General features: G+C 40.3%; 1 protein-coding gene across 1 annotated transcript in view; it reads left to right on the top strand.

Annotated features, from left to right (window-relative positions):
* Window positions 1-374: 374 nt before the first annotated feature.
* LOC128785780 (cysteine-rich venom protein kaouthin-2-like) overlaps window positions 375-26,704 on the top strand; it is a 35,309-nt gene continuing 8,979 nt past the window's right edge. The window contains exons 1-7 of the mRNA XM_053938592.1: window positions 375-543; window positions 3,573-3,634; window positions 4,936-5,055; window positions 5,542-5,629; window positions 6,713-6,858; window positions 7,589-7,683; window positions 9,125-9,213. Coding sequence (XP_053794567.1) covers window positions 3,575-3,634; window positions 4,936-5,055; window positions 5,542-5,629; window positions 6,713-6,858; window positions 7,589-7,683; window positions 9,125-9,213 — 598 coding nt within the window. The 5' untranslated portion in view covers window positions 375-543; window positions 3,573-3,574. The remainder of the gene's footprint in view (window positions 544-3,572; window positions 3,635-4,935; window positions 5,056-5,541; window positions 5,630-6,712; window positions 6,859-7,588; window positions 7,684-9,124; window positions 9,214-26,704) is intronic.

The raw sequence follows: 26,704 nt of genomic DNA, 5'->3' as shown, positions 1-26,704 counted from the left end.
AAACTCCCATGGAAAAATCAATGGGCAAGATTCCATCTTGGTTACAACAATGTCAGTCTGGAGGCATTGTTTAAAAAAATTAATAATAATAATAATAATAATAATAATAATAATAAACTCAGTAACTAGCTGAGTTTATTTGCATTGCTGGAGATTAGGATCAAATGTTACTACAATTGGATGTGTCAATCATTAGCAGAGAGTGTTGTACCTGGCCTGTCCATTGACTGAAAATTCCAAATTTAAGATGTAATGCATCAAAAAAATCATTTCAGATTATTCCATCTATTCCAGTGCAAGAAGTAAGAGGAAACTAAAATGGAAGACAAGAAAACAACCTCCTTTTTGGATGAATTTAAGCTTGAAAAGTATGCTGTTCTATCTGGTCACTACATGAGTTTTGTAATATTTGTGACGTTGAATCACCTTGTCATATCAGGAAACAGGAGAGCTATAAATCACCCTCCAGTGAAGAATTCCAGCCAATTCCACAACTACCTGATGAAGGATAGAAGAAACTTCTGATCTTTGTGGAAACAAAAGGTAGGATTCACCTTGATTGGCTTAAATTATTGTGATTTTTTTATGTATTAAAATAGAACCTATCATCAGAAGACTTTTTGAAAAACTAGTCACAGAAGAGGATTTTATTCAGTGAAAAATAAGGTTTAAATAGGCAATAGTGTAACATGAGCTAAAACAAAAAGGTAGAGAAAATGGATGAACAATTAAAAATACCAGAAATGCCACCTGTATCGAGAGCAGCATCTTTGTAAATTATACGTACGTAGGAAAAGGAACAGAGACACAGTAAAACACATTGAATGGAATATATATTCACCTCAGTAAGTTCTGTTGGTTCATGTTTCCATCACCACCTATTTTCAGAGTGGGAAAATTACCACCCTGTTTAATTGGCTCCTCTTCTGCAAAGTGGTGCTAAGTAGCCATTGTGCAATAATGCTGCACAAGTGCAATAACAGAAACTTTATTCTATTTCAAGTCTTCTTCAAGGATAATAAACAATAATTGGGATTTTTTTTGTAATGGTTATCCAATTAAATGAATAATTTAAGATACACCTTTTTATTTTTTATTTTAGAAGGAGAGACGGGAAAAACATATTCTCATGAGTTTGCCAAACTCATACAAACTAGGGATGCTAAAGCACCATCTTTCAGCGGCAGATCCTGGTATACAGATGGATTTGCAGGAAAGTCAGTAAGACTTGGCACATGTCCTGATTTATGTTTGATTGAGGGGGAGCAGGGGAGGGGGAGAGAGAGACTGATTTTAGGACTGGTGCCTAGAAATTAATGCAGAGCAATTAAATTTACATCTCATAAACTGTAAGCATTTGGTTGAAATCAGTGGGATTGCCAAAAGTATGTTAATATCTTGGAGTGGGAAACCCACTGGGTCTTAAAAAGCATTCCAATGGCATTTTGATATTTGTATCATGTATTAAATTACCAATTATATTTAATTGTAAGTTAATTCATAGAAAATATTACAGTGAATGAATACTTTGCCCATGTCTCTAAGTTAGCTTCTTCAGGTTGGTTTGCAAAATAGAAAGCTTCATAATTTCAGTGAAGAGTTTTTTTCCTTTAATATGTTTTATGCACAAAAAGAGTTGCTTTCTACTTGTATCTCATGATGTTTTGCACTCAAAAGGCATATTTTTGCTTGTAACTTGTGTACAGCTAAAAATAGCTGAAATACTATTTACTTTCTAGTTAGAAGTTAAGTGAAAAACACCTTTTTTCATTATAATGGGAGTATAACCTTTTGTTGCTAAACACCTAAGTCAGACAAAGTGCAAAGTTTTGCAACAACTCTGAGAAATACATGTTAGAGAAATTAATAAGAAAAACATTCTGTGATTCTAAAGCATTTCAAGGAGGCACAGGTGATGTCAAAATTAAAAGTAAGGGACATAAACCAGTACTAAGAACAGGAGATCAATGACTTATTCTGTTAAGTATCCATATGTTTTCCCCTGGATCAACTGGATCTTCCCTCAAATACAAGTGCTTGGAATAAGCCACCCTATTTTGAAGGCTGTGAGAGTTTAATTGGATAGATGTGACCAGTCTTTCCAGTTTTTTGGCCTCTGAGCTCCAGCTGCCCACAGTCACAGTCCATGGGCTTTGTTGTTTAGCAGAGCTGGAGCAGCATCCCTGCCTAAGGCTGGGCACTGTGGGTCACCCCCAGCACAAGGTAAGAGGCTGATGAAGAACTGGGGCCTTGGTGGAAAAAAATAGTTTCTCTTAACCACATGCTCTCCACAAGTACCAGTGTCCTCCAGAGCACTCTGTGTTTTATATAAACTGGCTGCCTCGAGGCAAAGGGGCTTTGCTGAATATGAAAGGATCAGCAAACCCTACTGGCCTCTCCCCAAGAATAATTTAAAACTAAAATCAGCAGCCCCTCTAAACCAAACAAGGTAAGCTAATAATATACCTCTGTGGTAACATGCCCATAAATTCCCTCGGAGTGGGAGGCTGGGAAAATTGCCAGAACAAGTAAATTCCACTCTAGTCACCTGCTTGCCTGCCAGAGGTAGGTGAGCAGAAACAAGCTACATGTAATTTGTGTGACTGATTGCAGATACCTGAACTTTGCAGTGACCTCCCTGGTTGCTTGAGTGGTGTTTGAGCCTCCCAGGCAAGTGGACTCTTGGAGTCCAGGGTCTGGTGTATGCTTCTTCAATTAGAATCAGAAATTTGTAGAATATAACCTGAGTTGGATGGGACCCACAAGGATCATCAAAGTCCTACTCCTGGCCCCACATAGGAAAAACCAAGAATCACAATGTTAGAGAAGGCTCTAATTTCTGTTGTAATTTCTTATTGCTTGTAAGATAATAAAGAATTGTCTTAAAACAGATAAAAACAACAACAGCAACAACAAAAACATCCTCCTGAATCAGGTCTTTCCCAGTTCTACTCCAGCTCACATGCAAGATTTCATAGTGCTGGTCATCAAGCTTTAAACAGTTTTTGGATTTTGACTCCTACACCTGACTGTAAAGATCAGATAGACTCAGTCTCTAATTCCCTTTTCAACCAAAGCACTCCAGTCAGAGCAGGCAAAGGGGAGGAGGGGAATTTTCAGATTCACCAAGGCACAGGAACAGGCTGAGAGCAGCATCCCATCCCATTCTGCAGTTTGAAAATGAGCAACAGGCTTCCTGCAGGAAGGGCAGCAAAAGTACCTGTGAATACCTGTGGAGATATTCCATCAGGGCTACAGCAGGAAGTATGAGATGTAAAAAGCAGTTGATTCATAGAAATTTGGAAATGGAGAGAGAGAATTAATTTTATTATTTTAGTTCTAAAAATGGATGAGGCAGGAAGGCAGGCAGGAAGGAAGGAAGGAAGGAAGGAAGGAAGGAAGGAAGGAAGGAAGGAAGGAAGGAAGGAAGGAAGGAAGGAAGGAAGGAAGGAAGGAAGGAAGGAAGGAACTTGAGCAGAAGCCAGCAAACACACAGGAGAAAAATGTATTTTGTATTCAGAGAAATGAAAGCTCCATAAAAGAAAATTAATTCCTTATTCTCACCTTTTCAGACATGATTCTGCCAGTGGTGTTCCTGTGTCTCACAGCTGTGCTGCCTCCATCCACTGGACAGGTAGAATACATATCTCTTATTTGTAAAATTCGGGTGGGCCCTGAGGCACTTGTAGACTGACTGAATATGGCTTTTCCTATGTACACCAAACATATGCAGAAAGAGTTTGATGAGACTTTTAGGATGTGGAAAGCCTTTATTCTTGAAGTAATAGATATAGGATCTGGAAAGCGTTTATCCTTGAAGTCTGCTTCATTTCAAAGCACTTGTCTGGTTCCACATTTGCACAAAAAAACATCTAAAGATCCAGCATTACTTGTATTTTCCAGAAGTTTCCATACACAAATCCAATAATCTGGACCTCTTAAAGACCAAGTACTTTTCCCATGAATTCCACACAGGTTTACAGATATCATTTACTTACCTCCCTTCCTTTCTCATCCTACTGGTCCTGAGGTATTGCCTCTCCCTTTGCTCACAATCCCATCCACTCAGCCCATATCCCTGATTTCCCTCCATCAGCCAAATTAACACTTTGAATGCACACACAGAGTGGTTCCTCCCAACCCAGACTTAGTCTGAAATCTGTAGTTTGCTACTTCTGCATCATGTGACCAATGGCTTGACTGCATTTCCCCCTAATTCTTCAATTTCTCCTCTCAATGCTGCAGTCTAGACTAGTTGAGAATGCATGTAAAGATGAGGCTGAGTTCTTCACATGGCTATTTTTTAATTAGAGAACATGTGAAAGGCATGAGAAATTTTATCAGTTATGACAGAATTGGAAGAAAATCTATGGCATGAAAGGTATAAACATTTCCTGTTCAGTGGGATGTCCTGATGAAGTACCACAAGAGGCTTGAGATGATCCTGTGATTAAACAACAGATTTCTTCAATAGAAAAACATTGATAGGGATGTTTAAAACAAGACAGAAGAGAAACACATCATAAACACAATTCATACATTCTGATGATTTTTAGATACTCTTTCCACGAAACCTCATTAGGAAATTATTATATTGGCAAATAAGTCTGGTTCTGTTGCCTAAATGTACAAGTCTACAGGCACAGAGGCATTCCAGGATATCTCAGTCCTCCATAGAGGGTTAGAAGATAGAATACAGGAATCTGTGTTATTACTGCTAACCTCTACACTGTGGAACCACTGAAATGCTGCTCCACATGGAAGCACCCCTGGAGACACTTAGGAGACAAAGAGGACCACAGTCTTTCCTCCCCCACTGGGATTATCTCCTTGGTTGATAATAAAATTTTGATATTTTAATATTTCCTACACAGGATGCAGGATCAGAAATGCAGCTTTTTTCTTTTTTTCTTTTTTTTTTTTTTTTTAATTTAGGAAACTGCAGCTCTCAGTGCTCTGTCAAACAGCAGAGCAGAGCAGCAAAAGTTGATTGTTGACAGACATAATGCCCTCAGGAGAGGAGTAAAACCAACTGCCAGCAACATGATGAAGATGGTAAGTTTTTGTGCTGTAAATCTATTTTTAATGTGTAGTGGACTCTATGAGAGATACAAGACTATATTCAGGGTCACATTATTTTATTTAGCCACAGATTCCTTCTCCAGACCTTTTCTAAGGATTGAGCACAGCCAGCATCCAGAGAAACATAAGGCTGGGCAGGTGGAAGAAAAAAACTGGAAAATTTGGGGGTGTATCAACAGTAATGTCTCTTGTGAAGTAAAATTAAAAGGAGAAGAAAGATTCATAGCAAAATTAATTTCTTTCTGATGCATTCTTCATCAGACTTCACAGTTTCTGTTCCCATGGTGCACAGTAACTTTGCTCCTACCTCCCTCCTCCCTCAAAAAATAGGATGAAAAAGATTTTGCATTTTACTTTTTTTCTTATTTAAATGTAATTTCTAAATATTGCTCCTTTATGAAGGGTATGTATGAGGGGTTATTCATGGGTATGTGACAGATATTTTCTTCTTTCGTTAAGGAATGGTGTCCTGCAGCAGCAGAGAATGCCCAAAACTGGGCCAATCAATGTACTTTAAGGCACAGTCCTCCTAATCTGAGGAGAACCAGTAAGTGAAGCATTAGTGGAACTGAGCAACATCACATGTTATTGATGTGGCCAGTTTGGGGTTTTGCTTGCTGGGGGGAAATGAGATGCAATTTTAATTCCATACTGATTTTTTTTTTTTTTTTTTTTTTTTGCCATGTGACAAAGGGAAATTTCTAGGTAAAAATCTGCCCAGCAAGTGAGAAAAGTTCAGTGCCATTCTCATCCCGGTTTTACATAGGTATATCCTATTTCTACAGCAGATGAAAAAATTAAATCATAGTGATAAAGCATATTCTCCTAAAATATCTATCCAAAACCCCAAATCTAGAGATCTAGAGCCAGTTAAGTGCCGAAACCAGTTTACATGTGCTGGTTTGAATTGTCTGGGAAGAAAGGGGCAATAGACAAAGGTGTAAAACTGGCTGGTGGTGCTAAGCATAGTTTCTCAGACCAGACTTAGAGTTTTTAAATCCCCTGGCAAATTACAACCGAAAACTGTCTTTGAGGTTCAGATTAACACTTCAGTCAGTCACTGGATACTGAATTTACAGTTGTACCAGGGTGCTGTTGACTGACTTCTGCCCACACCATATCTAAGATGTGGACAGTCCTGTCAATATTTTTTCCTAAAATTCAAATCCTCTGTTTTTTGCCAGGGTGAATCCCATTTGAGGACCAATGCAGTGGGGTTAGACCTGAATAAAAACAGTAGATAAGGGCAGTATACACACTTTATTTTGTGCCAGGAGTAAAATTTGGATTATTGGGATTTTCCCAAGATTACTGGGCTGTGACCTGGGTAATTCTTATGTTGGCAACTTCCAAATAGCAAAATTACAACCATGAATCTGTGCAGGTGTTCCTGCAGAATGTCTGCCAACAACCAACCAGCCAAACAGGCCATGCTGCAAACTGGCCAAGTGACACCTTCAGAATTTACAAAGGGTGATGTCACTCAACTGGAAAAAAACAACATCCTGCTGCCCCATTTAGGATAAGAATGCCTATGGAAATCGTCCCACCTTTTGCTGGTTTGTTTTGTTGGGTTTTTTTTCTCATGCGTGGATTCTCTATGCATTTCTCAGCACCACTCTCTTTTCAGATGTACTATGTGGTGAAAATCTCTTCATGTCCTCTGCCCCGTTCTCATGGTCAGATGTTCTTCAGGCCTGGTACAATGAGGAGAAGAATTTTGAATATGGAACTGGGGCAAAAACAACAGGTGCAATGTTTGGCCATTACACTCAGGTAGATGTATTTTTTATATATATATTTATATTTCAGGCTGAACAAGTAAATGTTAGCTAAGCAAGTTTTACCTCTCATCTTTAAAGGATATAAATACAATGGAGACATGGGAGTTATTCTAACAAAAACAAGATGAAAAAATTCAAAGGAACAGAATTAGAATGAAAATAAGAGGTAAAGTAACAAAATTAAAATGGAAATAATGGTCTAAGTGTATGTAGGAGTAAAGATACTGGTATTTCAAGACTTCAGGAAGAAACAACTTAATTGTTTAGCATCTGAGAATTGCCCAGATGCTGGAAAAACAGGGTTATTAAAGTATCAGCAAGGAAATATAAACAGGTTTGTTGTAGTCAACAAAGTTCTTTTGACTCAGAGGAGCTGGACAATGGCTTATCCTAAACTTCCATGGTAACTGCACAAAATACAGGATACAAAATTTTACATCATCATTCCTACATTGACAGTTTCAATTGAATGAAGACAGAAATACAAAATCAAAGGTTTTAGAAACATTTGTCTTGAATTATTATTGTTCTATCCCCAATATTCATTGGTTAAATAGGGGTGAAGTCAGATTTTCAATAAAATGGGGCTCATATTTGTAATACAAAAGGTAAATGAAGTGACTTAACATCATTGCAAACATTTCTGTGATGCATATTGTATTTAAATGATTTTCAAATGTATATTTTTCATATTCCCATTATTTTTATTCTTATGCTTACAGATGGTTTGGCACAATTCTTATAAAATTGGATGTGGTTTCGCTTTCTGCAGCAACACTACGTACAGTTACTTTTATGTCTGCCAGTACTGCCCCGCGTACGTTTTGATTCTGATTTTGGTATTTATTACATTGCCAAAATAAGTCAGAAGTTAGAGAAATTTGTATCAAGGCACATCACCAATAGCTGAGAAACAGGTTTGAAGACTGTATTAGGAATATGAAAGGACAGAAATATATTCATGAAAAGAGTTGTCAAACAAGAAAAAGCATAAAATATATAAAAGACACTGATTTTCAGATTAAATATCACTTGCCTAAAAATCCTAACTTTCATAATAGTTAATTAGAAATATTTTGCACATTCTACTTGAAATGTCAGTACAGAAAGGCATACCAATATGTACAGTACAGTGAAGACTATAGTTAATACTAAAATCCTTTAATGGGAATGTTAAGGTAAAGTGATGATTTCAAATAGTGCCTAAAATTAATTTCCACATTCACAATATCTTGTTGTGGGTTTACCTTGACTGACCACCAGTAGATCACCCAGCCTCTCTGACTCTTCTCAACAGGATGGATTAATTAAATAATATGGCAAAAAATTCATGGGTCAGGATGAGGTCAGGGAAGTTCACTCACCACTTACTGTCATGGAAAAAAGAGACTCATTTTGGGAAAATTAACTTCATTTGTGACTAATCAAATCAGACTAGGGTAATAAGAAGTAAAACCAAATCTAAAGCACCTTCTACCAGCCCCCACCTTCTTCCCAAGCTCAGCTTGACTCCTGATTTTCTCTACCTCCTCCCCCTCAGCAGCACAATGGGATGGGACTGGGCACTCTGGTCAGTTCATCATGTGCCATTTCTGTCACTCCTTCCTCCCCATGCTCTTCCTCCACTCCGTTGTGGGGTCCTTCTCACAGGAGTCCTCCATGAACTTCAGTGTTGGAAGGACCCACATTCCTTTGGATTGGAATGCTGTAATGTGTGTCCCCCACAGGGTCACAAGTCCAGTCAGGAGCCTGATCCAGTGAAGGCTTCCCATGGGATCACAGCCTCCTTCAGGCATCCTCCTGCTCCAGTGTGGGTCCTCTACAGGTTGCAGGTGGATCATTGCATCCCCATGGACATCCATGGGCAGCAGGGACACAGCTGCCTCTCCATGGGCTGCACCAGGGAACCTCAGATTTACCTTCCCTTGAATGTGTTATCACAGAGCCACAATCACCATCACATGGGTCCAACTTGGAGCTGGGCAGCACTGGCCCTGTCTGGAGCAGAGACAGCCTCTGGTGTCTTCTTACAAAAGCCACCCCTGCAAATTCCTCCCCCTCTCTGCCCACTGCCAAAGCATTTCCAAATAAACCCAGCACACATGAAAAAATTGACATATAACCAAGGATCGAGTGTAAATGTAGCAGTAAATTACATAAGTAACTGAGTGTAAATCTAAACATCTTTACTGATTAGTTTTCCTCTTAGATATGGTGCAGGGACTTCACAGCTGATGTTGGTAACATTGATGTTTCAGGGGAAACCTAATAAGTTCAATGAAGACACCCTACAAGGAAGGAGAGCCCTGTGGGGATTGCCCCACTGCTTGTGAGGATGGATTATGCAGTAAGTTCCAAGCATTTTAATTGCGACCTGGGTAAAGTTGATGCTTAAAAAAGACCCCTATACAACAATTAATTTATGCAAACTGATTTTAAAAAAAAATATTTGCTGAAATACTAGGCCAAAAGCACTATCAGAGAATTACATTTCACCATGCTGTCTGCTTTACCTAGCTGAGATAACACTTTTCCATGCCCAGGAGAGATAAATCTCATCCTTGAACCTAAGAAATTCTGGGGAAGGAGGGGACTTCTTTACCTTTTTTTTTTTTTCTTCTTCATCCTTTAAACAATGGTGGCAAATCAAATAGAAGTAGCAGCACACTTGATAAGAGCAAGTGGCAAACCTGAGTTTTTAGAATTCTAATAGGAAATAAAAACATATGGGCTGAGTCTCACAATGCAAGATTTAATTCATATCTTCTGTTATTGAATTAACCAAATTCTCATCACAGGTTGTAGCATAAAGAAAGAAAGCTTTAAAATGTCTTTATGGATAAGTAAAAAATCTTCTTGAGAATGCCACTTATTTTCTATGTGTGGTCAAATTAGTGGTTGGGATGCTGCTGGGGAGTAAATAGCAACAGAGAAGAAAACATTAAAGAGAAAATAATGTTGATGAAAAATTATTCTGAAAGGACATGATGTGGGTTTTCACTTCCCACTTATGATTAATTTTGTGTTTCAAATCATTTTCAGCCAAGCCTTGAAAGTTTGAAGATGCTTTTTTCCAACACTCCTGGCAAAGTGTCCAGGATGTGCCCAGAGCTTCATCAAGTCCACTGCTCTTCTGTCAATGCAAAACTGAAATAAAATAGCAGGTTCAACTTCTACCTTCCTGGATATCCAACTCCTTAATGAATTCTTCCACAACCACCGATTCCATCCTGCCTCTCCAACATATGCAGAAAGACTGACTTCAGTACAGTGACTCACACAGGAAAAATCTGGAGCATGATGTACATATTCTATTTATATAATGGTCTAGAGCATGGTAGAAATCTTAATTTAAATTTGTTGTTTGTTTGCCAGATTTATTTAATTATTAGCTTTTCTCATCTTTCTTTTCCCAGAATGTTATCTAATAAACATTTTCGAAAGGTCTGTGTTTCCATATGTTTATTATGTTCTTGGCATACATGGATAGTGCTTGGTCATGTAACTGCTTTTAACTTGATTGAAAATTTAAACTATTATTAACAGGACCAGAAGATAAACAGGATTGCTTGAAATATGTAATTCTTAAAAGAAATTAGGAGAGAAGAGCAGTTTCCTGTAGATCTATTCTGGTTTAGAATCTGTTGCTGACATATGTTCTACTGTAAAATGCTCAGTTGTGAAAAAACACAAAAAATACCCCCAAAAACCAAACCAAATGTAGTTAATTTAAATTAAGAATCCTGTTTGTAGTGTAAGATTGCATTTAAATACAGGTGACCAAACCTGCCTTTTAAAGAAAAAGGACTGTCTGAGAAAAGGGCTTAATTCACAATAACATATAGTCAAAAGGGGGAAGATCCCTGCATTTGGAAACTTTGTTTTCCATAACAAGTAGACATGTGTTTCAAATTTTTTAATAACTTCTTTTGCTGTATCAGTCATTAAATTACTCATTTTTCACTGACCAGTTCATCATAATTTTCATTCTTTCTTATTACCATGAAATAAAATTCTCTAAACTGCACCAAACTTGTGACTTTATTAGCATTAGGTGTTGAAGGGAGCCTAAATATTTAACAGGATGAGCAGAATCAGGTTATGTGAGAAGATTTCCTAAGCAAAATCAGAAGTCAGGCAAGGAACCCTTCATCAGACTCCCTTTCAGAGAGAAATAACAATTAGCATAAATAACCTGCAATCCCCACTTGGTGACCTTTGGGATACAGGTGTTTTTTCTGTGCAGTTAACAATGGGGTAAAATATTATTTCAGTCTCACCTTACAAAGGTTGCACATTCCAGTCCCCTTTTAGTAAGGAAGCTGCTGTCATAATTAAGATTTCAAGTCTCAGAGCCCTTGGCACAGAATAATTTCATCACACATTTGACTCCTTTATTCCAGTGGCATTTCTTCTAGTGTGAAAGACAAGTATTAAGTTAAAAGTTCAATTTCACAATTCAAAGTGCTTATTATTTGGGTTGGTTTTTTTTCCTCTTTCATCTCCACCACTTTTCCCCTCCATGGCACACTGCCCTCTCAGCTGGAGTCAGCTCTAAAAGTAAATTAAGCAATGCCAGGGCAGAGGTGTGAGTGCTGGAACAGGACTTATTACACTCTTAAATAATTAGTACAGGTCCAAGTAAGAATGATTATATTGCAATAGTTAATCCAGTGTTGTTATCAATAAGGAAGTGGGCAGAACCACTACCCTCAATCACCAAAGACTCCTTTACCATGAATAATGGGTCAAGAAATCAGAGAATCATTAAGGCTGTAAAAGACCTCTAAGAGCATTGAGTCCAAACATTTACCTGTCACTGCCAGGTCCACCACTAAACCATGTCCCTAAGAACTAGAATTGCATATTTCTTGAGCATTTCCAGGGATAGTGACTCCAACAATTCCCTGAGTAGCCTGCTCAGTGCTTGACAACCCCTTCTGTGAAGAAATTTTTTACCAATGTCCAATCCAAACCTCCCTCGGCACAGCTTGAAGCCATTTCCTTTTGTCCTATTGTTTATTACCTGGGAGCAGAGACCAAGCTCCAGGTGCCTACAACCTCTTTACAGGGAGTTGTAAAGAAGGAGAAGGTCCCCCCTGAGCCTCCTTTTCTCCAGGCTGAGCCTCCCCGCTCCCTCTGCTGCTCCTCATCAGTCCCGTGCTCCAGACCCTTCCCCAGCTCTGTTCCCTTCCCTGGACACGCTCCAGCCCCTCAATGTCTTTCCTGTAGTGATTTCTGCAACCAAAGCCACAAGAACTCATTTCTCAGTCACTCCTAAGAGGAAAAAAGTAGTGTAATAAGGTAAAAATCAATCATCACACATCTGACCCAGGGCATAAAGGTCCATAAACCTAATTTAGATCTCCAGGAAGATAGTGGAACAAATTTTTTACCTGTCATTTTGTAACCAGTAGAGTATTAAATATCAGCATGGATCCTTCAGGAGCTGATCTTGTCAAAACAAACTCTCTTCAGTGAGTCACTCAGATGAGAAGACATTGTGATGGCTTAAGTAACAAACTCGGGAGGTGTGGTTCAGATTAAAGTACTAAAACATGGCACCTCCATGCAGCTGAACACACACATCCATGGATGCTCCTGAGCTGGGGAGGAGACAGAGGCCTCTGGCACCTCGGGGTCCTGGTGGATGAAGATGTCCATGACCCAGGAGAGTGCCCTGTGAGCAAGGACACCAAATGAGGCACATCTGGTGTGCTGTGTCCAGTTCTGGACTCATTGGGACAAGAGAGACATGGAGCTCTTGGAGTGGGTCCAGTGGAGGGTGACAATGATGATGGAGGGACTGGAGCATCTCCCTGCTGAAGAAAGGCTGAGGGAACTGGGGCTGTTCAGCCTCCAGAGGAGACAGAGCTGAGAGGGGCCCTCAGCCCTGGGCGTCCCTGTGAGCAGGGAGGGTCAGAGCAGAGCCCAGGCTCTGCTCCAGGGACCCAGCAATGGCACCAGAGGAACGGGCAGGAACTGATCCCAGTGAGTTCCACCTGGACAGGAGGAAGAACTTCTTTACTCTACAGTGACCAAGCACTGGAACAGATTGTCCAGAGAGGCTGTGGAGTCTCTCTCCAGAAATGTCTAGAAACACAACCTTGTTCCATGTGCTTTAAAACCACTACTTTGTGTGAGGCCCAGCTATTGATGTCTCTAGGGCATGAAAAATATTTAGTGACTGACTATGATACCAAAGGATCATGTTGCAATCAGTGCTGGTAAAAGACTTAACAGCCATTATAATATACACTTCCTAAGTGCATATTGGAAGGCTCTTTGCCTTATCCCTTATAGCTTCTGCCATCACTGAGATCCCACAGCAGAGCAGGCTTTCCTCCTAGAACATCCTGTTCCTGCTTCCTTCCACCTTTCAAGGAGAAACCCTTGATATCCTGCCTACCTTTAGCAAGGATCCAGAGCAAACAAGGAGATGCCATGGGAAGGCTTGTGGAAAGGGATTATTTCCTATTCTTCCTTCTCACCTACTCCTGAGGGAGCTCCTTGCAGAGCGCTGGCTGCTCTGGGAGAGGGCCTGAATTACATCCCTCCATGTGGTGGACCTCCTGGTTCATTGTGGAAAAGTACACAAGATGATGATAGGATAGGATAGGATAGGATAGGATAGGATAGGATAGGATAGGATAGGATAGGATAGGATAAATTCAGCTAGAGGGGACCTACCTGGTGCAACTTCCTGACCAAAGATTAGTTTGGAATAACTTCTTCTCTAAGTGCAAGAATCGTCTCACTTGTGCAGTGGTTTAAGAGGAACATGGTGATGTGGACAGTTCAGCCAAGGCAGTGCCCTGTCTCTTGCCATTACAAAGAGAATGTCCCTTAATGCAGTTGGAAAAATCTTGTGGCAGGCAGAACTGAATTTCTTCTTTCTCTAGATTTGATGTCCTTTATAATGACCTTAAAAAAATGGGACTGTTGCACTTGAAATGTTAATCATCTGAGCAGAAAGGTGCTGCCTTTTCTACTTGTATGGAGATAATCCTTATTGATTTTCTCTGCAGCATTTAGCCGCAGATAAGCTTTTTAGACAAGTGCTATACAATGAAGAAATGAACATTGTACTAACTCTGGGCCACTTTCAGATGGATTTCCTGACTTTATGTCACTGTCCATCTGCTCTGCTGTATCAGATTGCTGAACAGGTAAGAAAGATAAAATTTAAAGAAAACAGAAATAATCTATAGATAGTTTTATATGTTTGTAGTTTATCATTTTATCATTTTGTAGCTGGAAAAGGAAACATCAGGTTTCTCAGGAGATGCTTGTCAAGATCATAGAGGGGCCTGAGAACATCTGTGCCCCAGCTGATACAAGAAATGCTCCAGAACCTGATGTCTGCACCCTGAAATCCATCTGTGGCACCCACAACCCTCTGTTTGGCACCCAGGCTGTCCACACAGTGATTTCCACGAGAGGGAAGTGTCTCCAAATTAGATGCTAATTGCAACAAATGACTGAGCAAGAAGTGACCTATTTCAATTTAATAAGAATCAAAGTTTTAATCCTCCTCCTCCCTCCATGCTGGGGTATACACAAGGGTTAAAGATTTCCCTAGGCATGGCAGAGTGCTATCAGAGGCAGTTAGGACCACACATTTGGATTTAAGTAGCTGTATTTCTCCCTGAGCTGTCTGTAGGGATCCTTTAATCTCAGTCTCAGCCTGTCCACAAACCAGCACTCACTGTAATATGTTAATAAAAACCCTCTTACTTTCTCAGCTTAAAGTATCAGACACTGCCTGTTTATTACTCTGCCTATAATAAATTTGGCCAGAGTTTGCTGGGATTATCATTTAGTATCAAAAAATAGCTCTCAATTTTCCCATAAGTTTTGCTGTTAAAACTCACCATAGAAGTGAAGTTACCTGAGGTGGGTTGCACATGTTGGAAGAGAAAGACCATCTCCAGTGCCACCACTACCATTTCCTCCTTACTGAACTGATCTCACTTCCTAACCTGTCAGAAAATGATCCACAGCCTGGCTGGTACTGAGACAGCCAGCCACAGAAAGAAATAATTCAGGACAATTCAGGACAAGAGGAAATGTTGTCAAGTTGTGCCAGGGTAGGTTTAGATTAGATACTGGGAAAAATTTATTGACTGAAAGAGTGGTCAGGCATTGGAACAGACTGCCCAGGGAAATGATGAAATCACAAAAAATGTGAAGATGTGGTGCTTAGGGCCATGGTTTGGTGGTGAACATAGAGCTTCCAGGATCAGGTGCAGCCTCAGGGTGAGGGACAGACCTTGAGTCTTTGGTCACACAAGACTGACACCATTACCACCAGTACTAAGATGCTACCTTTCCCTAATCCACTGCTTTTTTCCCTCCTCACCAAATCCATATCTGGTTGTGATAAGTAACCAAGGCAGTTTTAGCTGTCTTCAAGAAAAGTGTCTTTGTGCCTGATTAACTGTTGCTGACATAAACCAGGACACTAACCCAGCAGAAAAATATTCCTCTGGTTAGTTTTCTTTTAGAGAGGGTAACTGCTCTCCTCTAATCACAGCATCAAAGCTAAAAGCAGCACCTTAGGCAACTGGATGTGCTTGACTTTCCTGTACCGTGTAGCTGCTGGAATTAAACACCCACATTCACACAAAGACACAACACTTCCTGAGGTACAGGGAGCAACTAAATTAGATTGTGTTTCTGGTTTAAACGTGCCTTAAGATCTGCAGCTGCAATGCTCAAATAAAACAGAAAACAGGTCAAAAGAAGTACTTGTTAGATGAAACCCCTCTACAGAGCTACTGCTAAGATTTTAGTGCCAGGGGAATACATTGCAGGGTCTGTCTGTTTATCTCCCAACTTATCAGAGGAAGGTGTCAAAGGAATCAATAAGTAAAAGATAAGCTAGTTTGAGACTGACAAGACAGTGTTGTTTAGGTTGCCTGAACAGCGACACAGCAATGTGTTAACCAGAGTCGTTAGCAAAATCAGGGATGGGAATTGCACCTCTGATGGCACTTGTGAGGAGCAGCCACCATTTAATGAGTGCCATGGGTCTCTGGTTAGTGCTGTGTACTGCTGGCTACATTTGTGAAACAAGGTGGAGATAAAAGATAAGGAATAATAAAGTGGGATGTCATTAATCGGCTTCTACAGAAGGAATGTATCAGTAGATAGCATTTAATAATGCATCGCCCCAAGCAGCTCAGTGTCTGAGCCTGATCTTATCCTCTGCATAAAGCATCTCCCCTGAGCCCCTGCAGTCTTTGTTCACTTCATGAACTGCAGCATCAGACCTGCTTTGCTGGCAGTGGGTGGGAGCAAGAGGCTCATCCTGCCAGGAGGTGATGCACAATGCATAGGATCCCTTTCAGCTCAATTTAAGGAAATAGCAGCAAGTAACAAGGCTATTTAGGCTAAACCATAATTGCCAGCTAGCCCATCCATTACCAGTTAACAAGAATGAAACAAGATTGTACAGGTTGAGCACTGAAGGCTCTGCTTAGCCAAAATGGACCACACAGCCCACCTGCTGGGCTCAACCAAAGCAAATTACTTTGCCCATGAAAACTCAGGAATATCAATATGAATTAGTGTGTCCACTCAGTTCTGGGGAAGCAGCAGGCAAGTTTCAAAGACAAAACAGCAATTTTGCAGAATGCCTGAATATTCCACATATATGGAATACATATGGTCTGTGCACTGTTGTCCCTCCTCATGACCAGGAAACACTTCAACAACTGCAGTGCACACTGAAAACAGCCCCGAGATCCAGGCAGGAACGGGACATGCGTGTGTACACGTGTGCCTGTGTGCATGAGGGAGCTGTGAGTAGCTAAGCAGCTGAAGAAGTGGAGAGGTGTGATTTTCTGTGGCATGACCTGAACCGATTCTTAATTTCAGGCCTTTTAAAATAGATTTTCCTCTGAAACCTTTCCATCCATTCTTTTTTTTTTTTTTTTTTTTTCATGTTTGTCTGTAGTGACAGGTTACACAGAGTCAGGACACAGGTCTGAGCACTGAAAAAGTTTTCTGTGCCTTTATAATCTCAGTCCTTGACTAATTTTAGCTTAGACCAAAAAGCATAGCCTTCCAGGAAAACCTTGGTATGTTTGACACGTCAATAATGCCAAGGACCCTTTAGCATCTTGGAAGACATGATTCAAGAAGCAGAGTTCAGCTCTACTGACCAGAGCCAAACCAGTGGCCTTAAGACCTAAAAAGTTATCATAGACAAATTGTACCATCCATATTATTACATCTCTCCCAAAAAATTATTTTCCTCAACCTTACCTAGAAAGAGATATAGAATAGTGACTGACTTGACTCATGCAATGCTTTTTTAAAAAAATCTTGGTGATGTCAAGGCAGTGATTTGCCTTATCTGCTCATCCAGCCTGTTTCAGGCATCTGCTCTAGGAAGGAAAGGTGAAATACAGACCTGAAGAACCTCTATTACCTCTAAAGGCAGCATAAGGAGAATGGCTTTGAAGTAGAGCCCTGGTGAGAAAAATACCACTTTAGCAGTCTGGACCATGCTCTGGCAGGGACAGGTTTTCCTCACCATCTGCGGGTTCAAGAGACCTGTAGCTATAATGAGGTTGATTTTGATGACAGCAGGCCTGGCTGAGGTGGAGCTGGAAGGTAAGGGGTCTTCAGAGAAAAAAGGTTCTGAATCAAAAGCCAAGATGTGAATAGTGGAGATGCTGTCAGTTAAGCACTGAGGCATTTTCTGCAATGGGACAAAAGAAGAAGTTTAAGAAGTATTTAAGATAAGTAGTCACAAAACACTGCAGAGAATTGAAGTGACTGGTTCCATTAGATGAACCAGTTTCCCCACATTCAACTCCTGAAGGCACAGAGGTCATCTGCTACACCACATACTCCTAAGAGATCCATATTCTTGATCTATGATTACATTAGGAATGATGGATTTGGCAGAGAAGGCAGTGGCTGATGATTTGCTGGATCACAGGGGAAAGGAGTCACCACATAACCAGGCAGGCAAAGTCACCTTTATACAGCCATAGAATGCAGAGCTATAATCAACTGGAGGGAAAAAAAAATCTCTGGCAGACAAAAACTGTGCCAAACGTGTTCATAGGAAAAATACAAGTGAGAAGGAAGGATTGGAAAAATGGCACATGCACCTGTGTTAGCTCAGCCTGGCTCTCCTCTGACTTTGCTCAGCCTGGCCCTGCCCTTAGTTGTCTCATCTGGGTGCATTTTAACAGAAATGCTTCCTTGGAGCAGAGCTGAGTGTGACAGTCTGATTTCAGGCTGTTCCTCCTCTCTGACTTAAGAGGAAGGTAAAAGTATTTACCTGATCAGTTTATGAGTAGCTGTGAGAATCACTTTTAGGTGCCAGAACCTCTAAACTGCTCAACGCATCATAAACCCAATCTCTGTTTACCCTGTTCATCTATATTTTGGTCAAATTACCGGAAAGTCTTACTTCCTTCTTAAACCACCTTTTCCAACTATTGCAGTAACTAAAGAATAAACTTGATTTAATACATCTTTAGGAAGTAATTCAGACTTGAGAGAGCCTATTCAGAAATTTGGTTTACTCTTGTATGCATAAATAAAGCAAACTACTAATTTTCTGAAACATTTTATTCAGAGCTTTGGCTTTTTTTTTTATTTTTATCTCCACAAAATCATGCTTTCTCTTCTTTCATCAGAAAGTAAGAGATTTCTCTTCTTTCTCTTCTTTCATCGAAAAACAAAGTACCTGGATTTTCTTCATTCAAGTATATTACCTTAATTACTGAAAACCATTCTAAGTTATAAAAGATAAAAAAAGAGTCAAAAAGCCCTGTAATATATCATAGGGATATATATATGTATACATAGGGATATATATGTATATATGATAGGGACACATATGTAGGGGTATACATATATATCTCTAACAGGAACACAGTCCAGCTAAACCAACAGATTCTTCATTTTTTTTACAGATTTGACTGCAGACAGTTGTTTTGCATTGTATTTTGATGTAAACTCCTGAGTACCAAAACTACACAATCAACCCAAACTGCATCCACTGTGGAAGTGATTTGATTTTTATAACAATGCGTATTTTTATGAGGGAAGATAAAACCACAGGACTGTGTATGGGATGGAATATTCCATGGAAAATACTGAAATCTGGTACCAGCTCTGGCGACACAAGTGGCCTTGTTGCTCCTCAGGAGGAAGACACAGATCCCTTAATTAAACGGGGCTATATCAAACACTGTGTATGAACTGGTTATTTATTTAGTGTAAATCAGCCTCACACACATGGGGTTCTGAAGCCTGGCTGTGACCCATCGGGTGCCAGTGGAGGGTCCCAGATGATGGACAGTGCTGGCAGATGTGCAACAAGGTCATTCTGCTCCTGCATTTTTCCCGTTGCTCTGTCACAGCTGGAATTGTACTGTACACACAAAACTGCTCAGTCTTGTTCCCAAACTTGCCTTCATTGAAAATATAGGAGTGCCCCCTGGTGGAAAACAGAGCAGTTGAAGCTCCGGTGTCACTAAAAATAAGCATTTTCCTCAAATGAAAATACCAATTTCTTGCTGGTACACCGAAAGGTTTTAGTTACATCACTGAATATTTCAAGGCCCGATTCATCATTTTGCGCTTTGTCATTCTGCAAGGAAGTCTTCAGAGGCCTGAGGCTCCAGGTGTTCCAACCAGGAGCAGTGGTTTGGTGAAAATATCAGAGGAATGGTTTGGGTTGGAAGGGACTTGAAAGATCACCGGGTTCCAATCCCCTGCCATGGGTAAGGACACCTCCCACTGTCCCAGGTTTCTCCAAGCCCCATCAAACCTGGCCTTGGACACTGCCAGGGATGGGGCAGCCACAGCTTCTCTGGACACCCTGTGCCAGCTCTGAATTTTCCTCTAAGAATGAGTTTAATTCCATTGCTGCGATCTGGAGCTCCATCCAGATGTGTGCCAGGGCTTGGCTGCCTGTGTTCCTGATATCCAGGGCTCAAGCGCTCACACTCGACTCCTGCTACTGGGAAGGAGCAGTTGGAAAGTTTGCTGAGAAAAAGAAATTAAGTACTGTTGAGATTTGTGTATTATTAGCTCAATGATTTAAAAAGGAAAACACCACCATTTAAATGTAAAAAGGAAAAAAATATTTTTAAAAGCCATGAAATTGGATTAGGAGCTAATTGGGAATCCCCAGGTTTTGGGGTGAGCTATCAGAGCCATCTATGTCCACAGAGCTGGTGGAAATTGGTACCACAACAGTGCTGAAAGAAAGAGGGAAGGAAAGAGGGAAAGAGGGAAAGAGGGAAAGAGGGAAAGAGGGAAAGAGGGAAAGAGGGAAAGAGGGAAAGGGAAAGGGGAGGGAAAGGGAAAGGGAAAGGGAGGGGAAGGGGAAGGGGAAGAGGGAAAGGGAAGGGAAAGAGGGAAGGGAAAGGGGAAGGGGAAGAGGGAAAGGGAAGGGGAAGAGGGAAAGGGGAAGGGGAAGGGGAAGGGGAAAGGGGAAGGGGAAGGGGGAAGGGGAAGGGGGAAGGGGGAAGGGGGAAGGGGGAAGGGGGAAGGGGGAAGGGGGAAGGGGGAAGGGGAAGGGGAGGGAAGGGAAGGGGAGGGAAGGGGAGGGAAGGGAAGGGGAGGGAAGGGAAGGGAAGGGAAGGGAAGGGAAGGGAAGGGGAGGGAAGGGAAGGGGAGGGAAGGGAAGGGGAAGGGAAGGGAAGGGGAGGGAAGGGAAGGGGAGGGAAGGGAAGGGGAGGGAAGGGAAGGGAAGGGAAGGGAAGGGAAGGGAAGGGAAGGGAAGGGAAGGGAAGGGAAGGGAAGGGAAGGGAAGGGAAGGGAAGGGAAGGGAAGGGAAGGAAGGGAAGGGAAGGGAAGGGAAGGGAAGGGAAGGGAAGGGAAGGGAAGGGAAGGGAAGGGAAGGGAAGGGAAGGGAAGGGAAGGGAAGGGAAGGAAAGGAAAGGAAAGGAAAGGAAAGGAAAGGAAAAGGAAAGGAAAGGAAAGGAAAGGAAAGGAAAGGAAAGGAAAGGAAAGGAAAGGAAAGGAAAGGAAAGGAAAGGAAAGGAAAGGAAAGGAAAGGAAAGGAAAGGAAAGGAAAGGAAAGGAAAGGAAAGGAAAGGAAAGGAAAGGAAAGGAAAGGAGTAGTAAGTTGCTAAAAAACTCAGGCTCTCAGGTGATGACGTTCTTTTAAGATAAATATACATTAACTTGATTATTTGATAGCCTGAACAGAGCTTGTGATTTGTTGCTTGGCAATAAAAGTATCCTTGGTGCAGATGAAAAATGTTCTGCTTGTGCAATATGGAATGTTAAAGAAAAATTACTTTGGCAAACAGCAAGTTTCCTGGTAAACACTCTCTGGCTCTGTGGGAGTGGTACTTCACTGACCCAAAGTGTTTGCTTTCCATAGAGCAAAGGACCAGCAAGAAAAAGGTCTGTGAGACTGAAATCTGCAGGTCTGTCATATGAGAATGTCACAATGTAAAAACTTTTTTTATATTTATCTTCTAAAGCCACACAGACATGGAGATAATCCAAACAGTGAAATTTAAACCCCTTTTTATACACAGGAAAATGCAATAAATGTCCATGTAAATGATTTTCACTACAATAGAACCGTGGGATGACAGAGGGGGAGTCAAGGCTGATGAAATTCTCCTCCAATATTAAAGAAGTAATTGAACAAATCTTTGAACCGTGATCAAGGCTCAAGGCAAGGTTGGATGAGGCTCTAAGCACCCTGTTCTAGTGGGTGTCATCCCTGCCTATTGGAATTACATGATCATTAAGGTCCCTTGCAGTTCTGAGATTCTGTGATTTTAACATCCACTTCATGAAGACAATCATCACACAAAAGTCATTAGAGAATTGGGGTGATGGATATGAAATTTCTGCCCAAAAAAAAGGGAACTAAGGGAGCATTTGAATTACTGACCTCATCTAATCCAGGGAAAAATTGTGAATCAAATTATTGAAAAACCAATGCATAAATCCGTGGAAGCTATGCTGATGGCAAAACACATCTCATATTTCAAACTTCCATCAAGCAAGCCTGTGAGATGAAAAGGCCTTATGGTAGCAAAGTCCTTAAAAGGGAACTTTTACATTTCTCTTTACATACCCAAAGCAGAAATGTGAAACTATTACTCTGCTGCTCTAGTATGCAAACTGCTGGCACAAAAAGATAAGAACCTTCTTGTATCCAGCTGAAAGAATCATGGCTAAAACAGAAAAATTACATCAAGTGGCTGGGTATGGTAAAGTAAATACAGTAAATGTGACGTGGAAAATGGCAGAGCAGGTTTGGGTTGCAGTGACTCTCACACTTACTATGTCAATAATGCCATACACGGACAAGATTACCACAGGAACACTCAGAAATATCATGGTTTGGATAGACCAGGAGCAAAACTAGGTTCAGAGGGGGATATGGAATTAGGAAAGGAGATAAAGGGGTGAGAGGGAAGGAAGGAAGGAGATGGGCTTTAACTAAGAAAAAGGGAAAATTAAGAATAAAATCAAAGAACATTAGGAAGTAAATCATCTGGCAACGAGAAAGGGGACATGCTCAGACATCAGTGATGCCAACCTGTGGACAGCTGAGGGCCACCCACTGTGAAATCCAGCATAGTTTTCATGAGGTCAGTGTCTGGGTGAGTGGAATAGAACTGAGTCACAGTATTTATAGAATTATAATTTGAAAGTGGATCTAGATCTCAATTTGCATTTCAGAGATATAATTAATAGCTTCATGGTTGCACATAAATGCCTGCATAGCAGTAATTAATATTCACAGAATCACAGAATTGCTGAATCACAGAATAGTTTGGGTTGTAAAGGACCTGAAAGATCATCTCATTCCAACTCCCTATCATGGGCAGGGACACCTTCCACAATACCAGTTTGCTCCAGCCCTGTCCAACCTGGCCTTGGACACTGCCAGGGATGTGGCAGCCACAGTTTCACCTGTGCCAGGGCCTCACCACCCTCTGAGTAAAGAATTTCTTCCTAACATCAAACCTAACCCTGCCCTCAGTCAGTTTGAAGTCATCACCCCTTGTCCTGTCACTCCATGCCCTTGCCAAAAGTCCCTCTCCAGTTCTCTTGGTGCTCCTTTAGGTGCTGAAAGGTCTCCCTGGAGCCTTCTGTTCTTCAGAGTGAACAATTCCAATTCTCTCAGCTTTTCATATTCCTCAAAGCATTTAGTTGAGTTGTGAGTCTGCATCTTCCTGACATTGTCCAGGGTATCCTGCCAGGGCTCCAGATAAAATCTAGAAAGGCACAAGTGTCCTGTATGCACTTGCGACATCCTTAGCACTGCAAAGGTGTCTTGGTTTATATGAGATGGTGCCAAGTGTCTCTTCGTGGGCTGCTACATTGAAATTTAGGTCTTCACTAACCTAGAAGATCTCCCTCCTTCTGGTGGAAGAAATTACTTAGATGTTAAGTAGAAAATATAATAGAAATCTACATTTCAGGTTGTCACCACAGGCCCCCAGCCATGTAATGATTAGCATTGACTCCATGCTTCTCAGAAGATTGATCAATCACTTTATTATTCTACACTTATTAAGAAACCCATCACCCTTACAGACAGTCACAATACAGGTGGACCCAATTGGTCCTTGAATCCAAACACCATCACCATTGGCCAATTAAGAAACCGCCCTTTGGTAAACGAATCCCCATAACACGTTCTACATGTGCACAACAAGAGGTGCAGCAAGTGAAGATAAGAATTGTTTATCATTCCCTTCTCTGATCTTCTCACAGCCTTCCCCAGGACAATGCCTGGGAAAGTTGTGCATTGCTCTCTGTGGCCAGAGAGCTGCTGCCACATCAGGTACCCTCTTTTAGTTAGACAACTGTATCATTCAACTGTATTTTATGACTTACCTCAAAAGACTTTGTTCATTGATTCATAAAGAACAGCATTCTATTTGCTTTTCCCTGACTTGACCATAGAAAAGCACTATCATAAGCATGCATACTGAGATATCATCGATACTCGTGTGAACAACTGGATACTTTCCAAAAGCAGAAAGCTGTAAAAGTTGTGTATCAGTTTCAATCAGGAAATATTTTTTCCTTAGCAATCCTTTTCTGCCAGTCATTACAGAACAGTGTGTTCTAGGTTCATCTTTCTGGACTGTGTATACATTTTCTATTACATCACATCTCTCTAAATGGAAAAATTTTGCAGGATGCAGAAACCAGGAATCTGTGTCTGCCTTTGCAACACTTTTTCTCAGGGCCTTTCCCAGCAAATAAATGCCCCCTCTTCCCTTTTTCCCCATCAGCAGCTCTATGACTCCTGGAAGTCAGGCTGTGGAAAGGCTCAGCTTCAGCGAGGTGTGTAGAAAGCCCCCTCAGTCAATATATGCTTTGAATGAGTATTTAAAATATTGTCTGGTTATGTAGCTTCTATTCATCTTCTATCAAGTAATTTCCAGCTTCAGAGTGTAAAAAAAGGTGAGAAGTCACTCCACAAAGAAGCTTAGCTGTGGCCAAATGCAGTTGGTTCAGGAATTATTACAAGTCAAAATGTATTTAATCAGCAATATAATTTCCAAATGACTCTTCAAGCTAGGATTTTAAGTGGAGTTTCTATAAATGCCTCTTTTCACAGTTTCAAATATTTCTCATTTACTTACTGCAACCAGTCCAATAGAATGTTCTCTGTGAGACTCACTGACTTGGAAGTCAGGTTTTCCATTTTAACATTAATTTTTATTGCAACAGGTTCAAGGTATTTTTTACCTTTACCTGAAAACCATTACAAGAAGATCAGCCTTCTTTCTGCACCCTCTACAACAACTCTGGTTTACTTTTATGTCAAATGCATGGAAAGACCAAAATGCTCTTATATAAAACATTTAAGGAATATAAGAATTTTAAGGAATAAGTTTCACACCCATACTTTTAAAAAGATTTCGCATTAATAGGTCCCATATTGTCACTACTGCTAAATTATAGAAAATCTTTTTCCAGCAAATACTTGCAGCAAAGGGGTGTTCATGAAAAACTTCACTTTGTGTAGCCTGTATTTCTCAGACAAGTATGTCTGAAGTTATTAACCATGTAAATTGAACATAAAACCTGGTTTATTCATGGGTAATAAACAAATGCCTCCAGATGATCATTACATTTGAGATATCTGTGATAGTTTGAGTCTGCATTGCTTTGTGTCTTTCATTATTAGTTAGAGAGGAAGGGGTGTATTCACACTTCCTTTAAATAACAATAAAAATTAATAAATCACCTATATCAAAAGTCAGTTTGAATTCTAAGAAAAGTCATTATGGTTTGTTTGCTCTGTTTCCTGTTGGCCAGATTTCGTTCAAATAAGGGATTTGTTCTGGAGGATCAGCTGGGCTTTGGTTTCGTTACCTGACTCTCACAGAGAAACACATATCTGAAAAAAAATTGTGTTGTTCTAATGGTTTCCACACAGAATTCTTCTCTGTGTATCCTTCCACACTGTTATAATTCACTTACAACAGGCATTTGTTTATTTGGTTTATCGGAGAAATATGATTGAAGTGATGAAGCTCATCTCTCTCATTGACCTGTATCTGATATTTTCTCTTATTCTAATCTAACATTTTAAATATATTAGATATGTTGCTTCCCAAAGGTGGCTTCTGAGGTGTCTTTTATCTATTTGCAAGAAAAAGTTGAGCTGAAATGCAAGTGCTTTCACTATTGGGTTGTCCCAGGAGATGGAATGAGTTTTACCCCAGATTTCTTTTCTGAAGTCAGATTCTTGATGTGCCATAGCAGAGATTTAGAAAATGTTTATAGTGACTTACTAGATCTAAAGTGAAGCTGAATTAACAATCCCTATATGCTTAAAAAAGGACAATTATGCATTTTTATAGTGCTCAGCTTTGCACATTTCAGCAAAGATTGAAAGGAGCATGAACACAGGCACATATTGAACTTTGATATGAGAAGTGTATGATTGTTCTGATTGAATCATTTGCTAATCCATTTTGGGCTTCATGAAAATGACTTTCACATACATACACAAAATCCCTCCTGCAATTTTGTATGTTAGACTTTAAAAGCTCTCTGGAATAATAGTACTATAAAAGAATGACATTCATCACCTGAGGAAACCATGAAATCTCCTTGTTGCAAACTTTCTAGAAACATATAGAGAAGCATCTGTAAGGAGCAGCCTATTTTTTATAGATCACTTTCTAGGAGCACAAGAGAAGGACTAGGCCTCTAAAATTTTGCAGATAACAGTTTTTTTTTTCATTATCCCATTATACTGTGCTTATGTACAATTACTCTGATAGCAACTTTTTGACTGATTGACTCTGTTGCTTCCCTCTCTAATAATAGCAATAATAATAATCTGGAGTGGAAGGTGAGTTGGGTTGTGTGGAAGAAATCAGTACTGTTCCTTTTTGCCAAACAAAGTTAGGTCTGCAAGGTGTTCTGACAGCCAAGAAAAAAGATCTGTGCAATGTTCTGAACCACACAGAACTGTATGGATTTTAATCTAAAGTGCTACTTTTACTGTCATTGACTTCAGTGGAAATAAAGAATTGAAGAAACTGGATTTTTGTCTTCATTTTTTGAGATAAATCAGATTCCTGCAGTTCAGGTTTACACAAGGCCTGGAGGAGAACTTCCACAGTCAAATCACTCAGGCTGATCTTTTTTTAAGAACTTTCCATAGATTTATCTTTAAAAATATACATACATTTGCAGAACTCTATAATTTCTTAATTTATTTTTTAATTAAATTACCCCACCCCTTCAGGTAATCCACATGAGGAAGTGGGAATTGCTATGCTAAATTGTTCCTTGTGCCATGGTCCCGGATGTCAGTTTTATTAATCTTTTCTTTCTTCCCAGTTATTTCA

This window comes from Vidua chalybeata, chromosome 3 (genome assembly GCF_026979565.1).
Source record: "Vidua chalybeata isolate OUT-0048 chromosome 3, bVidCha1 merged haplotype, whole genome shotgun sequence".
In the NCBI taxonomy this organism is placed as follows: domain Eukaryota; kingdom Metazoa; phylum Chordata; class Aves; order Passeriformes; family Viduidae; genus Vidua; species Vidua chalybeata.
Note: the sequence above shows the minus strand (reverse complement) of the source record. Positions and strands in the feature narration are given on the sequence as shown.